The sequence below is a fragment of the Symphalangus syndactylus genome, chromosome 12 (assembly GCF_028878055.3).
Source record: "Symphalangus syndactylus isolate Jambi chromosome 12, NHGRI_mSymSyn1-v2.1_pri, whole genome shotgun sequence".
Classification (NCBI taxonomy): Eukaryota; Metazoa; Chordata; class Mammalia; order Primates; family Hylobatidae; genus Symphalangus; species Symphalangus syndactylus.
Window position 1 is genome coordinate 99,504,095 of NC_072441.2, and position 23,175 is coordinate 99,527,269.

General features: G+C 38.2%; 1 protein-coding gene and 1 non-coding gene across 24 annotated transcripts in view; one reads left to right on the forward strand and one right to left on the reverse strand.

The window, feature by feature from the left end:
* PRRC2C (proline rich coiled-coil 2C) overlaps positions 1–23,175 on the forward strand; it is a 108,945-nt gene that overhangs the window by 12,822 nt on the left and 72,948 nt on the right. For 13 of the 23 annotated variants that reach the window (XM_063627270.1, XM_063627290.1, XM_063627287.1 and 10 more), the window contains exons 2-6: positions 13,678–13,846; positions 14,641–14,818; positions 16,163–16,272; positions 17,366–17,491; positions 19,229–19,452. In XM_063627270.1, coding sequence (XP_063483340.1) covers positions 13,735–13,846; positions 14,641–14,818; positions 16,163–16,272; positions 17,366–17,491; positions 19,229–19,452 — 750 coding nt within the window. In that variant the 5' untranslated portion in view covers positions 13,678–13,734. Of the gene's footprint in view, positions 1–12,952; positions 13,000–13,677; positions 13,847–14,640; positions 14,819–16,162; positions 16,273–17,365; positions 17,492–19,228; positions 19,453–23,175 lie in introns of all 23 variants that reach the window. The other 10 variants (XM_063627274.1, XM_063627289.1, XM_063627278.1 and 7 more) reach the window with 8 other exon arrangements.
* Positions 21,425–21,528, reverse strand: LOC134734974 (U6 spliceosomal RNA). The gene has a single exon (XR_010117841.1). It is a non-coding gene; the product is annotated as a U6 spliceosomal RNA (small nuclear RNA).

Here is a 23,175-nt window from a genome sequence, read left to right on the forward strand (position 1 = left end):
TCCAAGATGACACCTTGTTCATGTCCTCAGATGACAGAAGTGCATAGCTAGTTCCCTCCAGCCCTTTCATAAGGCACACATCACATCTGAGAGGGCAAAGTCCACATGGCCCAATCACCTCCTAAAGACCCCACCTCTTAATAGTGTTGCATTGGGGGTTAAGTTTCAACATGAAATTTGGAAGAAACATAGGCATTCAAACCATTTTCTTTCACTGTCTGGATTAGACTTCAGTAAAACATTACTCCAGAAATTCTGGCAGTATCTTCATCTACCTTGCTTTTCTTTACTAGTTTACTGATTACTGGTGCAAATCTAATCTCTGATTCAATCCAGCTGCTTTTGTGCTTCCTACCACTCCCAACTCCCTGGATGTCCTACTGGACATTGAAGAGAATCGTAACTGCACAAACTTGGAAATACTGTGTACCCTTGCTCTCCAGCTTCTACTGGGCTTTCTTTTCTGTTTTTGAAGGGGAGACTGGGTCTTGCTTTGTTGCCCAGCAGTTACAAGCATCGCTCACTGCAGCCTTGAACTCCTGGGTTCAAATGGCCCTTCCACCTCAGCCTCCTGAGTAGCTGGGACGGGGACTATAAACATACTCTACCGTACCCGGTCAATTGTTCATTCTGTATAGAGACCAAGATCTCTCACTAAGTTGCAGAGGCTGATCTGGAGCTCCTGGGCTCAAGCATTCCTCCCTCCTTGGCCTCCCAAAGTGCTGGGATTATAGGCGTGAGCCATGACACTTAGCCCTACTAGCCTTTCAGTGCTTCTTGCCAATGTCTTGGCTGTCTTTCACATTCTCCCATTTGCTTTTCAAACCTTTTCCAGCCTCCTCAAATTTCTAAACTCTGCCTCCACTCAGTGGGTGAGGAAAGCATGTCTCTTGTTCATCTGTTCCTAGCAGTGCCTGGTATATGGTAGACACTGGGTAAATATTTGTACAAGTGAATAGTGGAACTAATCATTTTGAGTTTGAAGTTCCGACAAGAAATATAAGTGATGTTTTGTAGATCATTAAAACTGTGTATCTAAAGATTGTAGCTTGAAGGAAAGTTTTGGAATTGTCCTTACTGATAATATTCAAAGCAGTGAACAACAGATGAGATGGCCAAAGGAGAAAGCACTTATTAATAGAAAACAGAGAGATGGGCCGGGCACGGTGGCTCACGCCTGTAATCTCAGCACTTTGGGATTACTACTCAGGAGGCCGAGGCAGGTGGATCACTTGAGGTCGGGAGTTCGAGACCAGCCTGGCCAACACGGTGAAACCCTGTCTCTACTAAAAATACAAAAATTAGCCGGGCTTGGTGGCAGACACCCTGTCTCTACTAAAAATACAAAAATTAGCCGGGCTTGGTGGCAGACACCTATAATCCCAGCTACTCTGGAGGCTGAGGCAGGAGAATCTCTTGAACCTGGGAGGCAGAGATTTCAGTGAGCCAAGATCGTGCCACTGCACTCCAGCCTGGGTGACAAAGTGGGACTCAGAAAAAGACAAAACAGAAAAGGGAACGATGGCAAGAAGAGACAGAAAAAAAGTAACGAGGCTGAAAGCTGTCATAGTCTTGGAAACCGAAGAAAATGGTTTACATAGAAGCTATTTAACTTTTATATTTATATGTGATACTTGACTATTATCAATTAGTTAATACACATTATTTCCTAATTTACAAATGTTCTGTAAAACGCTTGTAGAGTCTACTTCTCTGGAAATTGTTGTAGTTTATTTTTAATGTTAACTATTTAAATCTGGGGGACACTGTATTTTCCAGGGGAACTGAACTCTCATCATGAGAATAATGAGGAAAGAATGGTAAACAGAGCTTGGATATTTAGAAACCCATTGTGGCTAGAAAGAAAGTTACATCATTTAATTGAATTTAGCAAATTGCAATTTGCTAAAGTATGGGGGTTATTTTTCCAAATATACTAAATTTTCAGTATTACTTAAAATAAGGTTTTCAGTGTTAAAACTAGAATCTTATAGTTTTGAGTACCAAAGGAATTTGAGAGACCATAGCTAATCTCTTTAACAAATGTGGAAACCACTTAGACTTTTTTCTTCCAGATTTTCTTTTTTTTTTTATTTTAATTTTTTTTATTTTTAGAGACAGAATCTTGCTGTGTCACCCAGGCTTGAGTGGACTGGTTTAATCATAGCTCATTGCAGCCTTGAACTTCTGCTCAGGCTGTCCTCCTAACTCAGCCTCTTAAGTAGCTTGGACTACTGGTACACACCACCATGCCTGGCTACTGTTTAGTTGTTTTGTTAGAGACAGTCTCACTATGTTGCCCAGGTTGTCTCCACAGAGTTTCAATCTATGATAGCTATCCTTTCATGAAAACCGTCCTTTTGTTATCACTGTTCAGTGTCATTCTTTGATTTTAAAAGGTCAATGTATATATTAAACTACTGCCTTCCAAATTTCTTTTAGACCTTTTGGAAACAATCTGCTTTAAAATCCCTGGCTTCCTTTTTTTTCCTCCTAAACTTCTTTCATTTCAGTACTTTTTGTTCCTCCCCCCAAAAATAAAACTGTTATTAACAAGGTAATATTTGCTGTTCAAAATATGGAAAATGCAGATGCACATGTCTTGTTTTGTTTTTTGAGACAGGGTCTCACTCTCTTGGCCTAGGGTAGAGTGCAGTGGCGCCATCATGGCTCCTGCAGCCTCGACTTCCTGTGCTCCAGCAGTCCTCCCACCTCAGCCTCCTGAGTAGCTGGGACTGCAGGCATGTGCCACCATACCCAGCTAATTTATTTATTTTGATAGAGACAGGGTCTCACTACCAGTTCAGTCTGGTCTTGAACTCCTGGGCTCAAGTGATCCTCCTGACTTTTACAGTCATGAGCTACTGTGTGAACAGGGCTCACTACAGCTTTGACCTCCTGGACTCAAAGCAATCCTCCCTGCCTCAGCCTCCTGAGTAGCTGGGACTACAGGTACCCACCACAACGCCCTGTTAATTTTTGTATTTTTTGTAGAAACAGAGTTTTGTCATGTTGCCCAGGCTGGTCTCAAACTCCTGAGCTCAAGTGATCTGCATGCCTTGGCCTCCCAAAGTGCTGGCATTACAGATGTGAGCCTCCACTCCCAGCTGAGGTGTACCTGTTTTGATACATCTAATTACAATGAAAAATGCTAGTTTCTTACCAGCATTGCTCAGTCAGTCATAGAACCTTGAATTTAAAATAATGATTTTCTCTTCCTTAAACAGAGAAAGAAAGATGTGTTATTCAGAAGGTTTTGTTTTTACAGGCTGATCCTCTGCCCTTAATGATTGAGATTTTTAGATACATGGCAAGTAGGACAGTAATATAAAAAGTATTAACATTGTAAACGTAATAAAAAAGCTTTTCAAAATTAAAATTGATATAGGTAGAGGGTATACTTATTTTGATATCCTCTATAACCGTGTAGACGGGTTTCAAAATCAGAGCTGGCAAGCTGAAGACAAATGCTACTGAGCATGCTGTTTCAAGGGTTTTGGGATTACTAATTATGTAAATTGTACCATTTTGTTACTTAAATGTGGTTATGCTGAGTGCATCTGTGCCTACTCAGCAATTGAGATTTTTTTTTACTAGCTTTTTCCTCCAGTGGCTTTTCTTGCCATTAAAACCTTTTTGGTTTTTTTATTGCAAATGAGAGATGGGGGTCTTGCTGGTATTGCCCAGGCTGGACTTGAACTTAAGTAATCATCCCACCCCGCCTTCTCAGTAGCTGGGACTCCAGGCATACGCCACCACGCCCAGCCTTTTTTGTGGCATTTAGAATAAACTCAAGGGTAACACTTCTAATCCAAGGCTCTGCAAAATGTGACCTTTGCCTACTCTGATTTCATCTCCTGCCTGTCTCACTGAGACATAACTTTTACACTTGAACATTCTTAGATTGAAATTGGTTTGCTTTTCAGTGGTTCTCAACTGTGGCTACAGTTTAGAGACACTTGGGGAACTTTTCAAAAAATACTGTTGCCAGGCCTGGCCCCAGAAATTCTGATTTAATTGCCTGGCATGGGACCTTGACATACAATATTTTTTCAAAACTTTGGATAACTGTGCAGCCTAAGTTGAAAACCACTGATTGGTTTTCCTTAACTCCTGTCTCCTTTTCAGAGAGGTCTTCTGGACCTTTGCTATCCTATCCAAAGTCCCCTTTACCTCTTTGCTGCCCGTTTTTACCCAGTTGAGTTTTTCATTCCCACATTTTTATTTACTTGTTTATTGTTTTGTTAAAAGTTCCATGAAGGCAGGGGCATCATCTGTATTTTCATAACATATCCTAATATCTGAAACACCAAAAAAGGCTTGTTTCTGTGTAACCTGTAGAGAATTGTTTTGCTAAATTATATTTTAGAGAACATACTAACTACTCTAGTAGGCCTTAAAAGGACGTTGATTGTTGTTGTTATTGAGATGGAGTTTTGCTCCACGCACAGGCTGGAGTGCAAAGGCTCGATCTTGGCTCACTGCAACCTCTACTTCCTGGGTTCAAGTGATTCTCCTGCCTCAGCCTCCTGACTACCTGGGATTACAGGCGTGCACCACCACACCCGGCTAGTTTTTATACTTTCAGTAGAGACAGGGTTTCACCATGTTGGCAGAACTGGTCTCAAACTCCTGACCTCAAATGATTCACCTGCCTTGGCCTCCCAAAGTGCTGGGATTACAGCATGAGCCACCGCGCCCAGCCGACATTGGTTTTGTTATCTAAGGTTTTAATGTCCAATGGCAAAGGCATATAAGAGAGAAGTAAATACTTTATCCCTTGGAAACAGTGTTACAGGTGTGGGTTAGGTTCCCATGCAAGTGCACAAAAATTAGAGGCATTACCATAAACACCTTTGGTGGTAGAAGGAGGCTTATTGATAATGATAGAGTGCTCAGTGAATGTTCATATAAATGTGTTTGTAGGCCGGGTGCGGTGGCTCACACCTGTAATCTCAGCACTTTGGGAGAATGAGGCAAGTGGATCACCTGAGGTCAGGAGTTCGAGACCAGCCTAGCCAACATGACAAAACCCCATCTCTACTAAAAGTACAGAAATTAGCCAAGCGTGGTGGCATGTGCCTGTAGTCCCAGCTACTTGGGAGGCTGAGGCAGGAGAATCACATGAACCCGGGAGGCGGAGGTTGCTGTGAGCCAAGATCACACCACTGCACTCCAGCCTGAGTAACTGAGTGAGACTCTATCTCAAAAAAAAAAAAAAAAAAAGAAAAGAAACTGCCAAATTGTTTTTCAAAGTGATTGTGCTATTTTCATTTCCAGTTCTTTAATATTCTTTCCAAAACCTGATATAATCATTCTATAATTTTAGCAATTGTATTGGATGTGTGGAGGTATTTTATTTTGGTTTAAATTTGCATTTCCCAAATACAAATGATGCTGAGTGTATTAGTTTGTTGTCACACGGCTAAAGACATACCCAAGACTGGGCAGTTCATAAAGTAAAGAGGTTTAGTTGACTCACAGTTCCACATGGCTGGGGCGGCCTCACAATCATGGCAGAAGGCAAAGAGGAGCAAAGCTGCTTCTTACATGGCAGCAGGCAAAGAGAGAGAACTTGTACAGGGAAACTTCCCTTTATAAAACCATCAGATCTCTTTAGAATTATTCACTATCACGAGAACAGCACAGGAAAAACCCATCCCCATGATTCAGTTACCTTCCATCTGGTCCTTCCCATGACATGTGGGAATTGAGGGAGGTACAATTCAAGATGAGATTTGGTTGGGGACACAGCCAAACCATATCACTGAGTATCTTCATATGCTTACTTGCCATTTGCATATTTCTGGTGAAGTGTCTCTTCAAATCTCCTGCCTATTTTTAAAAACTGGGTTGGTTGTTATGAGAGTTTTGTATGTATTCTTGATAAAAGTTCTTTCTCAGATCTATGATTTGACAATTTTTTTTCCAGACTCTAGTTTGTCCTTTAGTTTTCAACAGTATCTTTCAAAAAGCGAAAGTCCAGTTTATAAATTTCGTTTTTTATAGATTGTGCTTTTGGTGTTATATCTAAGAAGTCCTTACCTAACCCAGTGTCACAAAGATTTTCTCCTATGTTTTCTCTGGAAGTTTTACAGTTTCAGGTTTTGCATTTTGTCTATGGTTTATTTTTGAGTTGAGTTTCATATATGGTGTGAGGTATGAATCAGTGTTAAGTTTTTAATATTATGTACACATAATTGCTCCAGTATCATTTTTGGGAAGACTGTCCTTTATCCACTGAATTTCTTTGCATTTGTCAAAAATCAAATGCTTATATGTATTTATATTTCTAGACTCTATTCTGCTCCACTGAACTATTTGTCTTATTTTTACACCAGTACCACACTGTCTTCATTGCTGTGCCTTAAGTCTTGAAAGCAAGTAGTATTCACCTTCCAATTTCATTCTTTTCAAAGCTGGCAGGGTAGGGGGTAGGGGGTGGGTGGTGCTATTCTAGAGCCAATTCATTTCTTTATAAATTTTAGAATCAGCTTGACAACTTTTGTCCTCCAGTAAATTTCTTCTGAGGTTTTGTTGGGGATTGCTTTGAATCTGTAGATAAATTTGAAAATAATTGACATCTTAATATTGGGTCTTGTGATCCATGAACATGGCATAAGTTCTTATGCCATGTTTATGTAGCTTTTTAAATAATGTTTTGTAGTGTTCAATGTGTAGGTCTTACATATCTTTTGTCAGATGTATCCCTAAGTATTTCAATTTTTTTTTTTTTTTTTTTTTTTTTTTTTTGAGGCAGAGTTTCACTCTTGTTGCCCAGGCTGGAGTGCAATGGCACGATCTCTGCTCGCTCACGGCAACCTCTGCCTCCCTGGTTCAAGCGATTCTCCTGCCTCAGCCTCCCGAGTAGCTGGGTGCCACCACGCCTGGCTAATTTTTGTATTTTTAGTAGAGACAGGGTTTCTCCATGTTGGTCAGGCTGGTTTCGAACTCCCAACCTTAGGTGATCCACCTGCCTCGGCCTCCCAAAGTGCTGGGATTACAGGCGTGAGCCACCGCACCCGGCTGTATTTCATTTTTTATTGCTATTACAAATGGCACTATATGTAATTTCTGTTTCTGATTGTTTAGTGCTGTATAGAAATACAATTGAATTTTGTGTATTGATCTTATATGCTCTTGTAAACTCCCATCTAGTAGGTTTTTTAAGATATCAGATTTTCTACATATGTGATCATATAATGCTGTTACAATTTTACTTTATCTCTTCCAATCTGAATTTTTTTTGTTGTTTCTTTCTTATTTTGCTGGCCGGAACTTTTAGTATAGTGTTGGACAGAAGTGTTAAGAGAGAGTGGATATCCTTGCTTCATTTCTCTTCATTGAAGGGAACAGAAGGGCAAGCATATTCAAACTTTTGACTGTTCCCTTCTCTTCTTATTTATTGAGGTTTTTTGTTTTGTTTCTGTTTTTCAAATCAGGAATGGGTTGATTTTTGTCAGATACTTTTTCTGCATCCACATCATGCACTGCATAATGATGTTTCAGTCAACAATGGGCCGCATATATGACAGTGGCCTCATAAGATTATAATACCATATTTTTACTGTACACTTTCTATGTTTAGACATGTTTCAATATACAAATATTTCACCTTTTGTTACCACTGCCTACAGTATTCAGTACAGCAACATGCTGTGCAGGTTTGAAGCCTAGGAGCAATAGACTATACTATACAGCCTCGGTGTTCAGTAGGCTATGCCATCTACATTTGTAAGTACGCACTATGATGACACAGTGGTGAAAAGTAGAGCCAGGGGTTCACCATTTTGGCTATACTGGTCTCGAACTCCTGACTTTAAGTGATCTGTCCACCTCAGCCTCCCAAAGTGCTGGGAATACAGGCATGAGCCACCATGCCCAGCCAATTTTGCCTTTATTTTTGAAAGATGTTTTGCTGCATGTAGAATTCTGTTTTTATTTTTTCTTTCAGTACTTTAAGCATGTAGCTCTACTGCTTGCAGCGTTTCCCATGAGGATTCTGCTGTTACTCTGTTTCTCTGTATGTAAAGCAACTATTTTCTCTTGTTACTTTTAAGATTTTCTTTTTATCATTGGTTTTGAATACTTTGATTATAATGGGCTTTGGTGTTGGTTCTTCATGTTTCTTAGACTTGGGCTTTGTTGAGTCTCTTGGATCTGGATTTGCAGTTTTCATCAAATTTGTACCATTTTGGCCATTATTTTTTCAGTTTCTCAAGCCCCTCTATGTGTAACACCAATTACACATAGATTAGGCTGTTTGAAGTTGTCTTAAGGTTCACTTAAGGTCTTTTTTTTTTTTTTTAAGCTTTTTTCACTTTATCTTTCCCATTGGATAGCTTCTATTGATGGCTTCAGATTCACTATTTTTTTCCTTCGTGTGTGTGTGTTTTTTTTAAATTTGGAAAGGGGAGTTTTCTTTTTCATAAAGGGTTGCAGCCTGCAGTATTCTTTCCTTTGGCAGTATGTCTAAAATGCTAGTAATACCAATTGGTGTATTTTTTTCTTTATGTTTTGATGTTTTCATGTCTTTTGTGCCTCTTTGTATTCAATCTTTAGCTTGTTGAACATATAGAATACAGTTATAAAGTAGCTTTTTCTTAGACAAGGTGACATAAGAAAAATAACTTTTAACATTCTTGTCCACTAATTCTAACATCAATAGTCAAGACTAGGTTGGTTTCACTTGCTTGATTCCCCTCCCCACCCCGCTTGATTCTGGGATTCAGTTAAGTTACTGGGAAACTGATCTTGTCAATGTAGCTTTAAGGTTTGTTAGACAAGCCAGACGTGGTTGACACATGCCTGTAATCCCACCTACTGGGAAGAACCGAGGTGGGAGGATCACTTGAGACCAGCTTGGGCAACATAGTGAGACCCCATCTCATTTATTTAACATAAAATGAAGAAAGATTTGTTAGACAAGATCAGAGCAGTATTTACATTAGGGTAATTTTCACCCACTGCTGGAGGCAAGGCTTTGTTCAGTACTCCACCTGGGTTGGGTGCAGTGGCTCACGTTTGTATTCCCAGCACTTTGGGAGGCTGAGGACGGTGGATCACCTGAGGTCAGGACCACCCTGACCAACATGGTGAAACCCTGTCTTTACTAAAAATATAAAAATTAGCCGGGCATGCTGGCAGACGCCTGTAGTCCCAACTACTTGGGAGGCAGAAGCGGGAGGATCACTTGAACCCAAGAGGCAGAGGTTGCAGTGAGCTGAGATCACACTACTGTACTTAAGTAGCCTGGGCAACAGAGTGAGACTCTGTCTCAAAAAAAAAAAACTCTACCTAATGCCTGGTGAAGCATGTCATGTCATCTTTTTAGTCCTGGTTGTAAAACAGGTACTATTCCCAGCCCTTTATGAACTTCAGGCACTGTTTCCCTCTGATCTTCTCAGGTCTTTCTTTGCTGGCTTGTTAACAATATTAATTCTTCCAGTCTGTGAATGTGGGCTATCTTTCCATTTATTTGTGTCTTCGATTTCTTTTATCAGTATTTTATAGTTTTCAGTGTACAGGTGTTTTGCTCCCTTGGTTAGATTTAGTCCTAAGAACTTTATTCTTTTTGATGCTCTAGTAAATGGGATCGTTTTCTTGATTTCCTTTTCATCTAGGTTGTTATTTGTGAAAAGAAATGCAACTGATTTTTGTATGTTGACTTTGTATCCTGTTGCTTTACTGAGTTCATTTATTGGTTTCAACAGTTTTTTTGAAATTTTAGAGTTTTCTACTTAAAAGATCATGTCATCTGCAAACAGGGATAGTTTTACTTTCTTTCTGATTTGTGACGCCTTTTATTCCTTTTTTTTGATCTGATTGTCGTTGCTAGTCCTTCCAGCACTGTGTTGAATAGAAATGGTAAAAGTGGACATTCTAGCTGTGTACTAGATTTCAGGAAAAAGCCTTCAGGTTTTTCCCATTGATTGTGATGTTAGCTGTGGGATTTTTGTAAATGACCTTTATTATGTTGAGGAATTTTCTTCTGTACCTATTTTGTTGAGAGTTTTTATCATGAAAGGATGTTAAGCTTTGTCACATGGTTTTCTGCATTTATTGAGATGATCGTTTGGTTTTTACTTTTCATTCTGTTAAACTGTGATATATCACATTGATTTGCATATGTTAAACCAATCTTGCATTCTAGGGATAAAGCAAACTTGGTTTAATGTGTTATTGAAAAGGATTGGTATTGTCTTGATTTTAAGTAGGGAAGTTAAGGTTCATTTTATGATTCTTTTAAGCTTGAGTGTTCTGCGATGGCTAGAGTTAAATCGGATATTCTATAACCCTGTGGTTAAATTGTGTATTACTACTTTGTGTTCCTTTGTAAGAATATGGAGAAGCTGAACTTGACATTTTATTTTGATTTTTGTTTAGTTGTAACATTGGACATTTTAATCCGCTTGCTTACTAACATTTCTCTAGTGAATTGTCTGTTCATAGTTTTACTCTTTGGGCTGCTTTGATTTGTTGAGTTCTTATATTTACATTTTGTCAAGTGTTGATTATTTTCGTCATTGACCATCAATTTAATTTTTTTTTTTTTTTTTTTTTTTTTTGAGACAGAGTCTTGCTCTGTCGCCCGGGCTGGAGTGCAGTGGCGCGATCTCCACTCACTGCAAGCTCCGCCTTCCAGGTTGAAGCCATTCTCCTGCCTCATCCTCCCGAGTAGCTGGGACTACAGGTACCCGCCACCATGCCCAGCTAATTTTTTGTATTTTTAGTAGAGACAGGTTTCACTGCGTTAGCCAGGATGGTCTCGATCTCCTGACCTCACGATCCACCCGCCTCGGCCTCCCAAAGTGCTAGGATTACAGGCGTGAGCCACCGTGCCCGGCCCAATTTGATTTTTTAACCATTATTTTTCTCTTATGCTGGACAGAATGTTAAGTAGGCTTGCTTCTTAAAGTTTTGCTGTGAAATAGATGCCTCTGTTCTAGTTAAAAGTGAAACTTCATTCAAAACAAAGAAATGTAAATAGGCAGTGTGGGGATATATTCCTCAGGAGTACTGAGCTGAAGGTAATCAGTTAGTAGTTAAAGCCAAAGGAGCTAATGAGATTTCCTAGACAAGAGTTTAGATAAGAAGGGAAGTGGGGATAGGATGAAGAGCACTAGAGAAAAGATTGACCTTAAATGGAATGAGAAGAAACATAAACTTTCTGTATTGCATTGATGCTCAAGCTACTTTCAGTTAGAATCACCTGAATAATTTTTTTAAAAAAAGAGTGAATGCCCAGTTGCCCCCGTGCCCCCAGATTTGTATACAGCAAAAGTTGAGAATCACTGCTTAGAATATATCTGCTTATAATAAGTCGGTAGGTCTTAATGTTTTTGTAAGTCTTAGTCAATCTGGAAGACTTGCTATAGAGTGCTGGGCCGCTTCCTCAGAGTTTGATTCAGTAGGTCTGGGTTGGGACCTGAGAATTTTCATTTTCATCCTATTTCTAGAGAAACATGGTTTCTCTAGAATCACATGTCTCAGAAACATTGTTCCTTTTTTTTTTTTGAGACGGAGCCTTGTTCTGTCACTCAGGCTGTAGTACAGTGGCACAATCTCGGCTCACTGCAACCTCCACCTTCCAGGTTCAAGTGATTCTCCTGCCTCAGCCTCCCGAGTAGCTGGGATTACAGGCACCTGCCACCATGCCTGGCTAATTTTTGTATTTTTAGTAGAGACAGGGTTTCACCATGTTGGCCAGGCTGGTCTTGAACTCCTGACCTCAGGTGATCCGCCTGCCTCAGTCTCCCAAAGTGCTGGGATTACAGGCATGAGCCATCGCACCCGGCCAGAAACATGGTTCTGTGAACCACAGTAGCAGTAGGTGTAGGAAGGAAAGGTTGGATGTTAGATACAGGTTGGTTTGGAGATTTGCTCCTAGGAAGTTTAAGGAGTTCTTTTCTCATGATGTTGCTTTCTCTCTAATGTACAGAAAGGGTCTTCACCAAGAGTGTTGCTTAAGTAATAATGGTGTTCAGAAAAGTCCAAGATTTGAGGATCCTTAGTTAAATAACTTGAGCAAGTTGACTATTTTTCTTGATACATCAGTTCCTTTTTTTTTCACCTGATGAAAAAGCTCTTTGAATTTTAATTTTGTCAGGTAGTGAATATTTACTGTCCTCTTTTTTCACTGTAGATGAATATTCTTTCTATATCTTTGTACGTATTACCAGTAAATTTGCCAATAGGATAGATTTTGGTAGTACATTCTCTTTTCACAACATCATCATCATTAGCGCTCTTGGGGTATAATTAATTGTATACATTCTTCTATATATAGTAGCAAATTGTATTAGTGTAGTCCTTTTGGTTGCAGGTCAGTCTTTTTTCAGGTTGTCGGTTGTCTCAAGGAAAGATGGTTTATTGTAAATGTATACATGAAAAGCGAAATGGTTATCTACACTGTTATGTGGGAGGAGGCAGCATAGTGTAATGGATTGAACCTGACACCCTAGTTTCAAATTCAATCTAATTTAGTCTTTATGTGTAAAAATCAAGACAGTAACTACATTGTAAAGTTGTTAGACTGAAATGAGATAATAGATGTGAGAATGCCTGATAAATTTTTTGGAACTATGCAAACATTGGGTGGCATTTTACATGCATATAAAATGACATCTCTGCTGATTCTGTAATTGACAAATACAAAACTAATGGATGAAATGAAATTTATAAAAGTAAAGTGGATATAGGCTTTACTTTGATGCTTTTTGCATGGTATACCTATTCTATACTATCTTTGGCTCCTGTGTTTCAGTTCTCAATGTTTTCAGCTATTGATCATTTCTATGGTAGAATTAGCCATCTTCTACCCTGCTGCTACAATAACCCCTCAAAAACAAAAACAAAAACAACCCTTGGGTTGATATGTGTCTACAAGTTCATTAAATTGAAGGGAAATAGTATGAGACATAATTTATCTTTTTCTCCTATCTATTAATAGACCAAGTTAGGGTACATCACCAAGATGAGGGTGCATTAGCTCTAAAGGTGAGGATTCTCTTTGTATTTGAATGCTTATGAAAATGTTATTTATTTCTAACAACTTCTCATATGTAAGGGAACTTTATATATGCCTTGAAAAAAGTGCATACTATTTTTTGAATATTTAGTCCGCAGCGATGAAATAGGTTATTTTTATATACCTTGTGTTTGTGAGATGTTTTACCTTTTACAAAATGAGGAGAACATAGAATGTTGTTTCTGTTCTAAACTGTTAAATTAATAGAGCTTTGTTGGGCACATATTGCCTGATGATACAGGGATGTAATATGTAGGGGAATGAAGATGTCCTCCTGTCATTTGGATTCCATGTGCATAGGTTGATGTGTCAGTCATTTCAAGCATATTAAATTGGATAATAGTATCTCTTTAAAATAGACAGTCTCAATGGGTTCACTGTGTTTTAACTATTCACGACAGCATGGAATTGTAACCCTTATTCTCTATGATAGAGTTAAGCAGTTATAAACCATATATAACTGATATGTTTCACAAGTGCATGATAGCTTATTATGATCAATTTTTTGTGCATTGGTTATTGGAATTTGACAGTTAAAAAGTTCTATGAAATTATCATTGATATGGGAAGTTTTTTCAGAATTTCTGTGAACATTTGAATTTACTGAGTTTTTCATCCTTATTTTTCTTTCTTATGTACATCTTAAGGACTGGGGTTTTAAGGGGTGTGGCAGGAGGTTTTGGACTCGATGAGTTTCCACCGAAATGTCGGAGAAGTCAGGCCAGAGCACAAAAGCAAAGGATGGGAAAAAGTATGCAACACTCAGTTTATTTAATACTTACAAGGGGAAATCATTAGAAACACAGAAAACCACAGGTGAGTAAAATCAAGTGACACTTAACGTTTTTCATGGTTTGTTTTGTTACTATAAGTGATACACCTGCTGCTATGAGAAGCTAGGATGTACCCAAGTTAATACAACGCTATTTACATTTGCTTTTTTATGCATGCACACATTTTTAAGAGGATATGTGATAAATATCTTATAATTGAAAGTTTATACTTTCATAGAGCCCTTTAAAAATATTTTTGTTTTTCTCTGTTGTCAGCAGAAAAAAGGTGGAACTGTATGGCTCTAAAGGGGAAACTCAGTCAATGAGATTGATAGGCACAGACCTATATATTAGTGGGAATTTAGTGTCTTTTTAGTTATAGACTAGAGAAAGTCCTATGTTTCGTGTGTGTGCGTGTGTGTGTGTGTGTGTGTGTGATACTGTGACCTAGTGAACATAGTGAAAACTGAAAATCATGCATGGCATATTAACAGTATTCTTTATGAACATAAAGTCAATACATTTATTCTCTAACATTCTAAGTTTTGAGTTTGAAATAGATTCTCTGAAAAAATATCAGCATTATCAATGTTTTCTGTAGTGTGTTTAATTGCATTATTAAAATTTTTAAGGAATCTGTTAAATGCTGTTAAATGGCTTGATTTCTACACTGAATTGTGTTGCAGGTGTGTAGCTTAGTTTTAAAATTATCTTAAAATACATGAATGAAAATCATTCAGGGGTTGCATTAATTCCTATTGTTTTTCTATATTGTTTGAGGAATAAAATGGGTAATAAAATAGATGTTCTAAGGAAGTTGATGTTATTGATCTTTAGTTGCAGCTCGACATGGATTACAGAGTCTTGGAAAAGTCGGTATTTCACGGCGTATGCCTCCACCTGCTAACCTCCCGAGTCTTAAAGCAGAAAACAAAGGCAATGATCCTAATGTAAACATTGTACCTAAAGATGGCACAGGGTGGGCATCAAAACAAGATCAACATGAAGAAGAAAAGTGAGTCAAAGTCTGTTAAAGAATGAACCCTTCCCCTTTCTTTGTAGGCAACTTATGTTTGAGTACCTGCTGTTTGCTAAGTGTTATGCTGTCTGTATTAACATATTACGTATTTTATACTCTTTAAAGTCTTTTGACTATAGTAACTTTTGGTTAATTTTCCCTATTAAAAGTATTTCAATTTGTCAGGGTAGAACAGATGACACAATTGGGAATCACAACCGTGCTTATGTCATAGCCTTTATTAGGCTCCCCCCTCTCATACTACCACCAAATCAGGTATTCCCTTTCCAATATGATTAAGAGTTGACTCCGATACCTAAATTCCATGATACTAAGGATGTCTGTCTGCCAATTGACTGTGTATCTCTAGCATTGAAACTGCCTGATGTTTCATAGGTGCTCAAGTAATAATTTGTATATACTGTAGCAAGAAAGCTAGGATAGAATTAATAGCGTCCATCTTTGTCATCGTTCTTTCAACAAATTTAGACTTCTGTGTGTCAAGGATTTTGCCAAGCTCTTAGCTAATTGAATGACCAAGCCTAAATAGTGGTAATTTAAAAAAAAGAAGACAAGCCATTGGATACTTGATGTTTTCTTGTCTATCTCTTATCAAAATTCTATACTCCTGCCTGGGGAGATTTATATAGTAAATTTGACTACTTCTGTAGTAATGTATCAGATACTTAAATGCTTGTTAGCTGTAGTAAAATTATTTTATAGTAATGAGTCAGTTATAGGTATGAGTGTCCCAGAAATACATTGCATTTTGTGAGCCTCTTAACTACTTTCTTATTTTTAAGCATTACCTCATTACAAGAATTGAATAAAACTGTACACCCTTTCAAAATACCTTTTACTCATGTGAATGCATTAGGCAGGTTGCTGTTACCTCTTTGAATAACAGTAATAAGTACAGTGGTGATCCTGTTGACTGCCAAGTGAAGAGTTTGCTTAGCTTTAGCCCTCAACTAATTTCACCAGTCCGGACTGTATGTATGTTTATACTGCCATTTTAAATTATAAGTGTTCACTTCTTCAAAACAGATATTTGGTAACTGTGTTTAATTAAAAGTGTGTGTGTGTGTGTGTGTGTGTTTTAAACAAAATGGAAAACAAGCAAAACTCATCTCATTGGGTTATTCAAAGGCAGAGATGAAAGACAATAAAAATAGCCATAATTCATTTAAAGGAATGTTGCAGAGAGAAAACATTCATAGGAGATTCACCAATGAATAAACGTATAGCCAAAATAATTTGTACACAGGTTTACCTTAAATATAATATTGATTTTATTTAAACATACAGTATCTGAAATAATGGATTCATATTTTTTTTAAGAACACCAGAAGTGCCACCAGCACAGCCAAAACCTGGGGTTGCAGCTCCCCCAGAAGTAGCACCTGCTCCCAAGTCATGGGCCAGTAACAAGCAAGGTGGGCAAGGAGATGGTAAGTGGACATTAGTTGGGGAAACTGCCTAGGCTTTATAGTTACTGAACAGCCATGCAAGAGATAAAGGGTGAACTGTATTTTGGTAGAGCCATAAAGCATTGTTAAAGGATATACTCGAGGCTGTTAAAAAGGTTTTTAAAAAAATCTCTTGGGCTAGCTAAATTCCAATGTCAAAAGCCGTGTATGAGTCAATGATATTGGTTAAGAAAAGGAGTCTTTAAGATACCCTCTGCCCCACATTATTTTATCTTTACCTCTACATATCCAAGGAAAGCTCGTACCTTCAAAGTATCCAGCCATCGCATAGATTGTTAGAAACCATACTCATTTTTCATCTGTGTCCCCAACCTCTCCTGTTTCAGACATGCTGCCACAATTTCCTGAGAGGAGAAGAGCTAGGAAGTAGCCATAAAGCACCACTGCTGTAATATTCCCCTTTCCCCCAAGGAATGATGGAATCCCCAGCAGAATTTAGTTTTCCCACTTTCAAAACAGGAACTGTCTATAAAACATTCTATGGAAGAACCAATCTGGGCCCTCAAGCTAATAAAACTAGCTCTTTTAATTTATAGAAGTATAAAAAATAGGTAGATAGGAAGTTGGGTGAATGGTGAGGTGTAATAATCTCAGCTGTAAATTAAATCAAAGTACAGCAAATGAAGCAGTAAATCAAATAAAGGCATTTTAGCCTCATCTTGATCTTGGAGTCTTTATTCATCAAACACTATTTCAGTAATATGATTTGAATGAATTCTGAGAATTCTTAGCAAAGGAATTTGATGTGTATTGAAAATGTAAGGAGTCATGATGAAAGAGAAACAAGAGAAGCTCTTCACTTGCATGGTCATCTTAAATGAGTCCTCTGGAATGGTACTGGTAGATTACTGTCTTAGACTTTCATCTCCTCATGGCTGATCATTAGCTTTTCAAAGGAGTCTAGATGAATTTTAAAGTTTTATGGCTATGAACAGTCATCACTGAAATGTGGAATAATTTATGAGAAAGAGGCAGGGAGCTCTTCCCTGGGAGGGTGGTTTGTATTATCTTCAGTATAAAAGTTACCTTTAATTTTTTTTAAAAAAATCTATAGGAATCCAAGTGAATAGTCAGTTTCAGCAAGAATTTCCCAGCCTGCAGGCAGCTGGGGATCAGGAAAAAAAAGAAAAGGAAACAAATGATGACAACTATGGACCTGGACCCAGTTTACGTCCACCAAGTAAGAGTACTTTCTCATTAATACAAAATGAGATCATATTTGTGTATTATCTTGCAATCCAACCTCCTGCTTGCTGTTGTATATATTATTTGCCTAGTTTGAAAAGGCAGACTTTGTACTATAGTCACTTGCTACTCAGGTGTGATTTTTGCACTGACAGTATCACTATAACTTGAGAACATGTTAGAAACGTGTAATCTTGGGCCTTGCATCCAACTTACGAAATCAAAATCTACATTTTAACAAGATGTCCAGGTGACTTTCATGTATACCAATATTTGGACTTTTTTATATTAGTTTTTGAGCAAGCTTCTCTAATATATAACTATTTACTTACTACTGTATTAATATTCGGTGATTCCTCACTTTCTGAGCTCAAACTGAGGAAACATAATTTTGGATAGTGAGGGATAGTTTATGTACATTACAAAGCAAAAACTAAAAATAGAAGTATAAAATGTTTGAAAGATTTTTAAATGTCTTCTTAATTGTGATAGCTTCATATTGTCATTACCAAGTATCTTAAAGGACCTTGTTTACATGGGGAGGTTCGTCTATGACAGAAGGGTTTACAAATTCCATATTTCTAATAACCTGATATATTTCACATTTTTTGGCTCTTGTCAGATCTAAATAAATCTAAATCTTATTTTTCAAGCTTCATAATGTGGTTGGTGCATTTGTATTAGAAATAGATGTGCTGACTCCTCTATTTTTTTGTTCAGTTGAATTTTCACCAGTTGTCTATTGCTGCAAAACAAATTTAGCAATGTAAAACAACAAACTGAGCTATACTTATGATGTCTCACTGTATCTGAAGGTCAGGAATCCAGGATCAGCTTAGCTTGAGGTTCTGGCCAAGGGACTCTCTCTCAAAGCTGCAATGAAGCTGTCTGAAGCTGACTTGACTGGAGCTGTACTTCCAAACTGACTGGTGTAGCTGTTGGCTCTTTAGTTTCATGGTCTCTTAGTGGGGCTGCTTATGACATGGCTTCTGCAGAATAAATGATGAGAGACAGACACCCTCCACCCAAGACAGAAGCCCACAGTCTTTAATAACTTAATCTGGAGAGAGACATGGTATCACTTCTGCTGTATTCTACAGGTTACACAGACCAACCCTGCTATGTTGTGAGAAGGGACTACACTTAGCGTAAATACCAGAAGATAAAGATCATTTGGGCTATCCAGGAGACTGGTTACCATGCAGTGTTTCTTAGCAAAACCACCTAACTGTTTTATTTGGTTAAGTGTAATTACACCAGATAATTTCACGCAATCTGTTCACTTGGGGGCATCTGTAACTGGCAATGATATACTGGAAACAGACAAATGAGAATATCACTGTCAACCCTTCCAGATTGTAGAAGTCCCATCTTCCTTCCCTCAGAAAACCTCAGGTATGTCACTCTGAAACATGGCCATCTGATATATGGAGAACAGTGATTTTAATCTCTACACCAAATATTGATAAAGCTTCATAGAGAAGTTCTAATATTTTCTTCTCCCACCCCAGTGTTTGCTTATGGTGACACCCTCTGAGGTACATCCTCTCCACTTTGGAAGCCACTACTACCCAAACAACTTGAAAGCATTAGTAGGACCTGGATTAGACTTTTCCTGCTCTTTCACTCTGCTTACTTGCTTTCATTTTCCTGAAATGTTCCTGGTTTGGTTTCACTTTGTTCCATTTTCAGATTTTTATCTTTTTCCTTTTTTTCTCTGCCTTCGTACTAGATGTTGCTTGTTGGAGAGATGGTGGTAAGGCTGCTGGCTCACCTTCGTCATCTGATCCAGATGAAAAGCTCCCTGGCCAGGATGAAAGCACAGCTGGAACATCAGAGCAAAATGATATCCTCAAAGTGGTGGAAAAGAGGATAGCTTGTGGTCCTCCACAGGCTAAACTGAATGGACAGCAGGCTGCTCTCGCTTCCCAATATAGAGCTATGATGCCTCCTTATGTGAGTATTGTTAAATGAACAAGCAGTCAAACAAGTGGTTTTTGATCTGGGGTCCAAGGAGCGAATTGTTATAGGGAAAAGTTTAGGTCTTTATTTTCATTAACATCTAACTAAAAATCAGCATTCTCTTTTATTGTATGGTATATTGTAAGAAGGGACTAAACATGATGTAAACACCAGAAGATAGAGATCATTTGGGCTATCCGGGAAACTGGTTACCACACAGTGTTTCTTAGCAAAAACACTTAGCTGTTTTATTTGGTTAAGTGTAGTTGTACCAGATAGGAAACAAATCACAGGAGTATCAGCAGTATCTTTATTATTAACAGGGATTGTAGATATTTTCATATCACATTACGTTCAACATTACTTCAAAATAATTATTAGACCCATAGATAATGATCTAATAAAGAAGCATGTACATTACCATACCACAGATTTATTTTGTAAATACAGAGAACAATTACACTAAAATTCTGTTTAATATAATTGTTCTTCTTTGCAATATTTTTGTATTTTACATTATGCATTAAAATGTTTTCCTGAGAGTAGGGCCATAGGATTCATCAGACTGCCAAAGGGATGGTTCATGGAAAAAAAGATAAAGAACACTTGCTGTAGTTTCAAAGTTTTTATTTGTGTACTTTTAATATTTTTTCCTTTTTTTTTTTTCTTTTTTTTGGGAGACAAGAGTCTTGCTCTTTCACCCGGGCTGGAGTATAGTAGCATGATCTCAGCTCACTGCAACCTCTGCCCCGTGGGTTCAAGCAATTCTTGTGCCTCAGCCTCCCGAGTAGCTGAAATTACAGGCATGTGCCACCACACCTGGCTTTTTTTTTTTAAGTAGAGATGGGATTTTGCCATGTTGGCAAGGCTGGTTTTGAACTCCTGGCCTCAAGTAGTCTGCCCACCTTGGCCACTCAGAGTGTTGGGATTACAGACATGAGCCACCTCACCTGGCCTTTAAACTTTTTTTAATGGAAAATTTTAAACATGTACATAAATAAAGATAACAGTGCAATGAATCTGCCTCTTTTCCTACCACTTTTTTTTTTTTTTTGAAACAGAGTCTCGCTCTGTCACCCAGGCTGGAGTGCAGTGGCATGATCTCGGCTCACTGCAACCTCTGCCTCCTAGGTTCAAGCAATTAACCTAGCCTTAGCCTCCTGAGTAGCTGGAATTATAGCCGCCCGCCACCATACCTGGCTAATTTTTATATTTTTAGTAGAGACAGGATTTTGCCATGTTGACAAGGTTGGTCTTGAACTCCTTAACCTCAAGTGATCCACCCGCCTCAGCCTCCCAAAGTGCTGGGATTATAGGCGTGAGTCACCATGCCCGCTCTTTTCCTACCACTTTGGATTACTAAAGCAAATCCAAGATACTTCATCAGTAAATATTTTAAGTTCTATTTTAAAGGATAAAGACTTGGGGAGAAAGTTTGCAATGCTATTATACGTAAAAAGAAAACTAATTCCTTGATATTCTCAAATATTATGTTAGTATTCCAGTAATTGTCTCATAATTAGGATCCAGGCAACATCCATTCGTTGACATTGGTTCATATTTCTTTTAAGAATCTTGGTACCTATAGATATCTCCATCTCCTGTTTCCTTTGGAGCTTATCTGTTATAATTTGTTAACCTGTGAAGTTCCTCAGATCTTGGATTTTGTTGATTCTATCTTTAGTTTCATTTAATATATACTCTGGCACCCACCCCTGCCCTCCCACCACATTTTCAAAATTGTTAGATTTGGTGTCCTCATTCTTTGTTTACTTTCAGCCCAATGTAAAGTTGTAAAGCAAGTCACATGTGCCTGGGTACATCCATTTAGTTTTCCAGAAGACTCATTACTCTCATAGGAAACAAAAATCTAGGTCATATTTATTTAGTTTGTTGTTTAACTCCTAATGTTTGAATCCTAAATATCCATCATACTTTCCATTCCTTCACATTGTTGTTTTTATTTAAAAATATGGAATGCTTCATGAATTTGTATGTTATTTTTATGCGGGGACTGTGCTAATCTTCTCTGTATTGTTCCAATTTTGCTGCCAAAGTAAGCATATACATTACTATTTTTTAATCATTCTAGACTAACAGAGGGAAATGAATGATTAAATACAATTACTTGTTAAATGTTTTTCGCTCTGACACCTGGGCTGGAGTGCAGTGGCACCATCTCGGCTCACTGCAGCCTCCACCTCCCAGGTTCAAGCGATTCTCCCGCCTCAACCTTCCAAGTAGCTGGGATTACAGGGGCACGCCACCACACTCAGCTAATTCTTGTATTTTTAGTAGAGACAGGGTTTCACCGTGTTGGCTGGGCTAGTCTCCATCTCCTGACTTCAGGTGATCCTTCCGCCTCGGCCTCCCAAAGTGCTGGGATTACAGGCGTGAGCCACCGTGCCTGGCCGTTAAATGTTTTCCTAAAAGAAATTTGGGAGTATGCTGACGTGGCCTTGAAAAATGATTTATACCCAATTTTTTTCTAATCGTTTTCAAATTGTGCTACCAAAGACCCCTGAACTTTCAGGTGAGAGGGTAGGATAGGAAAGAGGAGAGACCACGTGGGCATCATTCCCACTTTCATCAGTGATTATATTTGAATAAAGTGTTCCATTAATTAACAAAAATCTAAATATCACTACTGTATACTGAGAATTTAAAATTTGTTTCTAAAATGAATTTTCTGGCAAATTCCTAGACTTTAAGCGTTTTTTAAGACCACATGAAATTATGCCTGGAATGACCAGATGAAGGATTTAATGCAACTTTAGCTATGAACATATGCCTCCAGTAGTGTCTTTATTAACTTCAGTATAGAAGTGTGATGCAACTGAAAATTCTCCAGAGTATCCCTCAAAGTTTCCCCAGCTGAGTTTCAGCTATTGCTTGACTTAATTAACATTGCATCGACCTGACTTAAGAGAAATTTCTTCTCCTTTTTTTTTTTTTTTTTTTTTTTTAAAGACGGAGTTTCACTCTGTTGCCAGGCTGGAGTGCAGTGGTGCGATCTCAGCTCACTGCAACCTCTGCTTCCTGGGTTCAAGTGATTGTTGTGTCTCAGCGTCCTGAGTAACTGGGGTTACAGGCACGCACGCCACACCTAGCTAATTTTTTTGTATTTTTTAGTAGAGACAGGGTTTCACCATGTTAGCCAGGATGTCTCCATCTCCTGACTTCATGATCCACCCGCTTCAGCCTCCCAAAGTGCTGGGATTGCAGGCATGAGCCACTGCACCTGGCTGAGAAATTTCTTCTTTAGACAGCATAATCATATAAACATAGCCTTACTTCAAATGTGAGGTAATTTTCTTATCTAACACACAGTGACTACTTTCTTTTTAGAAAAACTAGTCTTCTATTTCAGGATATAAATTATGTTTTTACAGTAATATAATTTCCTATTATTTACATAATTTGACTTGGATATAAGCATGTAGTCAATGACCAAGCCATTCTTTGACACTTCTTCCCTTCAGAATCATAGGATGAATCCCTTGGTGTTATTTGTTCTCAGAATCTATCTTATGTCTTCTCTTAAGTTTAGTTTCCCAGAGCCAAGTTCCTACAGAGAACAGTATCTGGACCTGTTTGGGACAGTTTATAATCATCATCTGTGCAGTAACTTGATTGAGAATTCACCTATGCCATATCCATAGAAAATTTCTGGGTAGCTCTCTGTCCCCCTTTTCCAACTCACTTCCTTGGATTGTG